At 54.9% G+C, this 8378-nt stretch overlaps 1 protein-coding gene across 1 annotated transcript in view; it reads right to left on the reverse strand.

Annotated features, from left to right (window-relative positions):
- The window catches only part of FOXA2 (forkhead box A2), a 41067-nt gene that overhangs the window by 16928 nt on the left and 15761 nt on the right, over window positions 1-8378 (reverse strand). The window contains 1 exon segment of the mRNA XM_009288470.1: window positions 4172-4273. Coding sequence (XP_009286745.1) covers window positions 4172-4273 — 102 coding nt within the window.

Here is an 8378-nt window from a genome sequence, read left to right on the forward strand (position 1 = left end):
AAGGGCAACCCCCCCCGCCCCGCGCAGGCTGTGTCCGGGGGGCCCCACGGGTGGCCGGGCCCGCTGCCGCTCCACGAGGCACCTCGGCTACCTGCAGCATATCAGGGCGATGTGCCAGGCACGGCAGGCGTGCTCCCCAGCCGCAGCTCTCCCCGCTGACGAACGATCCCATCCGACCCCCTGCTCCTTCTGGGGCACTTCCAGTATTGCAAGAGCTGCGCCCTGCACTGCTCTGCCTGCAGGCAGGAGCCTCCAGGTTTGTAAAATGCATGTTATATCCGCTCCAAAGCCCTTTTGACTTCCAATCTGATGAGCAGACCACAAACACCATCTCAAGTTGGGCACCCAGGACTGCCAGTCACTTCGAAAAGCACATGGCAAAGCATCATTTTCAAGAAGCCGTTCAGGTTGCAGCATGAAGCATAACGCACCTTAAGGTACACCACAGCTTAGATGCGGTCACGTAACCCGATGTCTCTGGGAACAGACCGCTGTTAAGCATCCCATCTTCCCCAAGCTGCAAGGAGAAGGCTGTCGAGGCTGTACCACATCCCTCACGCAGATGTGGCCACATGTGCATCAGTCACAGCCCTGTCCCCAGCATCACCGCCCAAGGATTTGTCCCGGAGGGACCCTCACCAATGTCACCACGGTCCCAAAACATGGAAGGCGTTGTACGATGGGGGATCCCTGCGCGCAGCTCCTGGCACAGGCACTCGCTGAGACACACAAGGCATCGGTGGGCGAGAGCTCCTCGCAGCCTTGTTTGACTGAAATAATTTTATTTGAATACAATATGCTATTTCAACAATTTTAAGTTGCATGGGGTTATTTAAGATGGACTCCATTTTAATTTAATCAGTTTAATGGGAATTTATATTTTTAGATATAGCACCTCCAAATTGTCTGATTAACTTTTCAGAATCAATACACTTAACAGCAAAGCATACAATTACACAGGCAAATGATCTCCTCCGTGGCTTCCGCATGAGCCATCGCCCAGCTTTGGCTCGCACCACGGGGGTGCAGATCTGGCCCCGTCCCCCCTGCTCTGGTTCAGCATGGCAGCCCGGCCCCCCTCCCCAACTCACGCTCCCAGAGGAAGAGGGTCTCGGGGGCAGCGCGGCTGGTGGGACGCCGGAGGAAGGCCGCCAGCCAGCCGGGTTTGCTTCCACGCACCATTTTCTAAATTGCAACCTGTTAAAGACCCAAAGCATCCCTAGAAAAGCTGGGCTGGGACCGCATCCATTGCGGTGTGGCTGGCAAACGGCCCCGCTTTGCCCGGCGCTGGCACACAGGGATAGCCCCAAGCCGTCCCGTCCCCTCGCCTTGCCCCTTGATACCTCCCTGTCCCCCCAGGTGCGGGTGCAGGAGCCGGCCCCATCCAGCCCAGCTCGCACCAGCATCACTCCCCACACGGGGGCACGGGTCACGTACTGCCTCCGGCTCCCAATTTATTCCGCCAGCCTCAAATATCCCCCTTGCTTTTGTCAAGTTGCATAATTTTTGAACTTACATACTTGAAAAATTCTTTTAGAAATGTCAAGGTGACTGGCGTATTAAAAATGAGCCAGAGCAAACAGGAATGACATTATTTTAATTCTTTCAGTGCCAGGTCATTTTCTCTGTAATAACACAGCTTAGATACCAGCCTCCTGCCCCTTGCATCATCCTTCCCGTTACTTTCTCTGTTGTTTTTATTTGTTCATCTGCTTCATAAAAGCAAGGGGGAGAAAGAAAAGCCACTATTGTCGTGAAAACCCCTTTCGCCGGGATTTGTTTCCCAAATCCCACGGAAATTTCACAGGATTCGGGCAAATTCAAACTCCCTTGAAATCTCTGACCTAACACAGTAAAATCCCATGTTTTCTTTTAGTATCTGGGTGATTTTCTTCAGGGAAGCATTCCAAATTTACACACCGGACCACACGTTATTGTAATAATCTGTATTAGTAATACCTGGCGCATTCCCAGCCGCAGGCTACAAGGCGCATCATGTTGGTTTGCGGATGAAGGAACCGAGGTCCGGGGAAGTCAAGTCCGTTAGCGGGGCCAGGACGAGCCAATGCTCAAAATTCTGCCCTTTCCACTGGGCTATGCTGCTCCTGGAGGTGGCCAGCAAAAATACACACCTGTATCGCTCCGGTTGTAGATGGTGCCCTTCCCCTGGGGCTATAAACACCCTGCAATTTGCAGAATATTTATAATTAACGCACCACAGCGTGAAGGAAATCCTGTGATGGCTCAAGGCACAGCAGCACCGTGATCCAGCTGAAGCCATTTGGTTAAAAGAAAAAAAAAAAATCACATTTCTTTTCCTTTGGCTCATGGGCAGCAGCTGGCAGCAGGGCACAGGGGGATGCTCCTGGCTCTGCTTTCGGCCGCAGGGGTTTTTTTTTTACCCCTCTCCTTGCACCACCTCTCTTCGAGCACCAGCCCAGCTGCTCTAACTCACCAAACCAGCAGAAGAGTCACCTTTTGCCAGCCGGGTTTGTTTTCTGCTGGATCAGTGAGTTGAACCAGGTCATGGAGGAGCATCGGAGCAGGAGCAGCAGTAGGAGCAGTCGAACCAGGTCATGGAGGAGCATCGGAGCAGGAGCAGCAGTAGGAGCAGTCGAACCAGGTCATGGAGGAGCATCGGAGCAGGAGCAGCAGTAGGAGCAGTCGAACCAGGTCATGGAGGAGCATCGGAGCAGGAGCAGCAGTAGGAGCATACCAGGGGACCGGAGGGGGACCTCCCCCCGCCAAACAGAGCTGCATTGCATACATTCACCTTCTGCAGCACAGGTGGCTGGGCCGCTGGGCTCAGAAGGGCTCGTGGCTTGGAGGTGCCACATTGTGGGGCTCGACGAGGTGAAAAAAGCTATTTTGAGGGTCACCCGTCCTCCCGACCCCCTGGCAAGAGGATGCTCTGCAGGGACAGCGGGAGGGCAGGCACCCCTGGACCACAGCATCCCCGCTTTGGAGGTGCCGAATGCTGTGTAAATTGCTGAATATCGAATAGGGAGGAGAGGGCACCTTTTGGAGGTGCCATTGTGGGGCTCGACGAGGTGAAAAAAGCTATTTTGAGGGTCACCCGTCCTCCCGACCCCCTGGCAAAGAGGGCAGGGACAGCGGGAGGGCAGAGGGCAAGGGCTCGTGGCTTGGAGGTGCCACATTGTGGGGCTCGACGAGGTGAAAAAAGCTATTTTGAGGGTCACCCGTCCTCCCGACCCCCTGGCAAAGAGGATGCTCTGCAGGGACAGCGGGAGGGCAGGCACCCCTGGACCACAGCATCCCCGCTTTGGAGGTGCCGAATGCCGTGTAAATTGCTGAATATCGAATAGGGAGGAGAGGGCACCTTCCCTGCCTTCCTGACCGGCACAGGGATGCTGAGAAGCGACCGGGGGAGCTGGTAACATCTGACACTGCCACAGCTGTTTGCTTGAGCAAACAGCAGCCAAGCCTTAAGGCCTCTTTCTGCTCGCCCAGCTGCCAGACCTCGCTCCGACTTCAGGCAGGAAAAAACATTTCCTCAGGTAGGGCATTAACTATGCGATTGAACTAGGGAGTTTTTTTTTTCTCCAGCTGTGCATACAGTAAGTAAAGCCCACGAGTCAATGGGCGCTAAGCTCGCACTTCAACGCTAAGCCTGTGCCGCGGTGGATTGAAGCGTGTTCCCGGGCTCTCCACGGAGCGCACGACCAGGAGCAGGCAGGGGGGCTTGCAGATGCACCGGCATCCCACCCCTGCCCCCAGGAAAGCGAGGGGGACGCCCTCTCCAGCCCAGTTTGCGTCATCTTAAACAATACGGATGGTTCTTCTCCAACCCGCTCTCCCCACCGCTGCTGATGCAGGTGGGCGGGGGACAGAGCCGGGCACAGAAAAGCCGGGTTTAAGGGCAGCATTTACACTGCTTGGAGAAAAATCACTCATGAAAAACTGCTGAAACTGTGGCCAGCTTGAAAGCAGACAACTGGAAACGGCGCTCGGCAGCGCCCAGGGCTAAGCCTGCGCTAAAGCACAGAGGGCAATAAACATGCTGCTGCGAGGAAAAAAAAAAAAAAATTATATATTTTTTTCCAGTGTTTGTCTGAGCAAACAGAAGCTATTTGCAAATGGTTTTGAGGTGGTAGCGGCCTTCCTCTGCGAGTGCCAGAGACTCAAGAAAGCACAGGGGGTGTTTCCTCACCCAGTGCAAACAGGGAGATGCGCAGCCGGCCCGTGCTCCGGGCACCCCGGCAAGAGCGCGGCAGCCTCTCCTCCCCTCGGCAGGTGATCCGGGCCACACCACCTGCGGGGAAGGACGGAAGAGGGGAGATCCCTTCAGCCTGACCGTGCAAAAAAAAACAAAAACAAAAAAAAAAGGCAAAAGCAGCACCCCAACGCAAGGAGGGGGCCGGGGGGCGGTGGGCGCGCAGCCCTGCAGGACCCCGCAGCCCCAGCCTTCTAAGCAAGGGCGCATCTCCGCAGCCGGGAGCGCAGGCCAGCCGGGGACATTTCTGGGCGTCAGAGCCCATCCCCGTGGCCAGTAGCCACCGTCCCCGCAGACCTGGCCCGCCCTGGACGGGGGGACCACGGGCAGGGCGAGATGCTTTCCGGCTCTCTGGTTTCCTCCAGCCGGAGCGTGCCTGGGCAGAGCTGCTCTGCAAGGGGAGCTGCTCCAGATTTTCTATTTATGGGTTCTATTCATCCCCAGCCGGGTTTCGGCAGTGCCCTGCCAGAAAAGTTACCTGCTTCTCTGTCTTGGCAGCCAGGAAACCTCAGCCAGCTTGAGGAGACCATAGGAAATGGCAAAGCCTCAGGCTCCAGCTCTCCAAAATAAGGTGCAGCTAAATTAATATGGTGTGAGTGACTGGTGAAGTGATGTCACCTCGGCCTTACAGCGAGCCGGGGCGGGGAGGGGGGGGGATAAATGCACCCCTCTGTCCTGACTTCATCCCACTCTTCCCAGAAATGCCCTGGCTGGGCTGAAGGAAAGGCACCGCGAAAAGCTGCGGCTCGAGACAGAGAACACACGCACCCAGGGAAAAACTGGGGAATATTAAGGGATTTAACACGAAGCCGTCATTGCCTTTCTTTCACAACAGGAAGGGAAATCCTCCTTCTCTTTCTTTTTTGTACTAACAAGAGAAACCCTCACACTACGACCAGGGGCTCTAAAAACCTCTCATTTCCAATGAGGCACTTAAGAGAATTGTGAGATTTGGTGACCGCAAGCACCTCTTAAGAATTAAGAATTCTTAAGAGAATTGTGAGGTTTGGTGACCGCAAGCACCTTTTGAGTTTCACCTGTTTTCAGCGCTTTCCCCTTTCGATTGGTTTTGTCCGTAGCTAAAGGGATAAACTACAAATATATAACTCCCATCAAGATGAAAAGCACCATCTCTCTTGTACATCAGCATTTGGACCAAATACTGAAGGCACTGTAGCTTCTGAGCACTCGTTTGGCTGCTGTATTTCTGTACAGCATGGCTCACTGCAATTTCCATCAGAAATTCAAGCTCATCCATTACCATGCCTGCATTTAATCTAGCAGGATTTAGACAAATTCCACCACGCTATTTAAATATTAATTAAGATTTCTCACCCGGCGCATCCTGCATATCCTTTCAAACAGCTTTCATCCCTCCAAATCTGGGAGACGTTTTTCAAGTAGGTTTATGGCAAACAGGCAGGGGCTGGCAGGCGCCGAGGGATGAATGGCAGCCTGGCTGCCTTGCCATCCCCCAGACCCCTCGAGAGCCGAGGAGCCTGGCGAAGCCCTCGCTGCGGGGATTGGACCAGAGCAGGGCAATGGGTAATTAGCAGAATTACTCCCCGCTCCGCCCTCAGCTCCCTAGGTTAAAAGGTTGGTCCAGTCTTGGGTGACCTGGGATTAAGGGGTTCCTTCCTATTGCCGGAGCTGAGATAAATCCAGCTCTTTGCTCTTGCTGCTCTGCTATCTTGCGTGGCCAAGCGCACACGCTCACTCAGCCGTCTGCTTGCTGGGCTGCTCTTCTTGCTTTAAGTCTGTTAAATACGCCTGTAGGCATAAGCCTTGCAAGTCCACAGGGTTCAAGTGGCATAAGGGTCCCCTCCTGCCCAGTGCCATGCCTCTGCCCCTTCCCCGCTTTGTCAGGGTAGATTTTCCTGCATCAGCACTCCATGGACCAACCCGAATATTTATGCCAGTAAAGCCAAGGTTTGGGCACAGGGGGAGAACTTGGGCACAAAAACCTGCACTTTGATGCGTGCAAACGAAAACCTAACTGAAGGGTAAGAGCACGGGCCGAACTCGACAGCTCTGAGCAAGTGGGGCTTGGGGAAGGGAAAGAGGGGATGCAGACAAGGCATCCCACCACCCAGCCGGCAGCTGTGCCCCGCAGCCAGGCTGTGCCTCCCACAGCCCATGCCACGTCTCCCAGCCCGCAGGGAGGACGTGAGAGGCATTCGGATGGAGCAGCGGGCTGAAAAGCTGGGTCAGACGGGGCGCAGCAAGCCGACCCTGGCCGGTGCTCACTCCAAGACGTGTCCTGTGTACCTTGGCCGTGGCCCCAGCCCAAATTGGCGGCCAGACCCACGCCATGTCCCCCCTCTGTGGCAGCTTGCAAGGGGAGAGGGGTCCAGGATGATCGAGGTTTGGGGACACCCCTGCAGCCCTGGGGTTGTCCCCCATCCCGTGCACCCCGCACCAGCGGCTCCCCCATCCCCAGGCTCTCGCGGAGGTGTGAATATTTGGAGGAGCAGACACAGGGGCATTGAGCGGGGCTGTGAAACGCAGCAGTGTCTGCCACACTCCCGGCCGGCACCGCCGAGCTGCCAGCGTCCAGGAGCTGCCGGGACACCAGCCAGGGCAGGAATAAGTAACACCACTGTGGTTCCCCAGACCGTGTAAACAAATACCTGCTCAACACAGCTCCCCGCCCGAGCTCTGCCGGCTGGCATCGGGGGGACGCGCAGAGCCCCGACCTCCATCTCTCCCTACGAGCAGAGATTAACACCACCTCCTCACCCACCGTGGAGGAGAAAGGTATTCAGGTATTTGCATACCATCCAGGTATTCTGGGGATAAAACAGCAGCAAAGCACCCTGGAAGGTGTCAGCAACCTGCCTGCGAGCAGGGCTGAGGAGCGGGCAGCTCCATCCATCCCTCGCACGGTCCAAGGAGGGCCCACGTAGGTAACGCACCACATGCTGACAGCAGGAGCAGGGGTCTTGGCGTGCACACGTGAACAGAAACACCGCCAACCTTCCAAGCTTCATCTGGCCTCCCCCTCGTTTGGGGGGTTTTTTTGTTTGGTTGGGTTTTTTGGGGTTTTTTTTGAGATACTTGCTTTATAAATGCACAAACTGCAATAAAGGTCTTTTTCCCTTATCATTTGTATGGGGATGCATGCTTTTCCAGTAGCAAGGTGGCTTTTAAACTACATGGAGTTTCTTTTTGGTAATGCCTTCATTTGCCAAAAAATGGTCATTTTCCTGAAAACTCTTCCTGTATGAGGTAGCAGAAGCCCCAAAGTTAAGAGGGGAAAGAGTCTGAAGAGCTTAAAGATGCTATTTTCTGGAAAACAAAAAGGCAGCAGCTGTGCTGAAGACATCCCCAGCGTACTGGCCATTAACTGAGCTGGTCAAAAACCTCCAGCCGGTTACGTTTTGGCCAGAAAACTGTTCCTAATCAAAGGTGCAGTTTTACCACATCTCCCAATAACATAGTATTTTAGGAGGGGAAACGAAGTTTTAAAATTCATCAGTACCTGTTTGTTTAGCATTTTGGAAGGATCCTATCCCGGCGCTTCTTAAAAGATAAATTTTCTTTACTGGAAATGACTTTCTGCTTTGAGATTGCAAGCGATGTTAAAAAACCAAACCAAAACCAAACCCTAAAGCATGAAATAAAAGAACTGGAAAGTGCCAAACCCAACAGTTGGCTGGAGCCAGGCTGCCTTTCTTCGCAGCCGTGCACCTTGCAGGTGCCGCGGGGTTTCAGCCCCGCAGACCAACCTGCTGGCAAAGCACGCCGGCGGGGTTTCAAAGGCACAGCAGCCTTAATAACTGTGGTTATGGGATACGGGAAATTCCCTTTGAAAGTACCGATACGCCTCCAGCTAGCCCCCCTTTGCTTTGGTTTGCCAGCCAGGGCGAGAAACACACCTAGAACCACCCCAAATCCCGGCGTAGCCAGGCGGGGCGGCTCTGGGGGTCGGCTCCCCGGCAGAGCTAACAGGAGAGGGCAGCAGAGATTCACATTTCGGGCTCTGCAGGCGGCTGGCCCGGGGCTGCGGGGCCGGAGAGGGTGGCAGGCAGGGAAAGGGAGGGGGGGGGGGGACACACAGCTTTGCAAAGTGCCAGAAACGCCCGGATAAACGAGGCTCCATCACCCGCGGCCGCCCCGTTTGCACACCGGCTGGCCCGCGGGT

The sequence above is a fragment of the Aptenodytes forsteri genome, unplaced genomic scaffold (genome assembly GCF_000699145.1).
Source record: "Aptenodytes forsteri isolate BGI_AS27 unplaced genomic scaffold, ASM69914v1 Scaffold185, whole genome shotgun sequence".
NCBI classification, from domain to species: Eukaryota; Metazoa; Chordata; class Aves; order Sphenisciformes; family Spheniscidae; genus Aptenodytes; species Aptenodytes forsteri.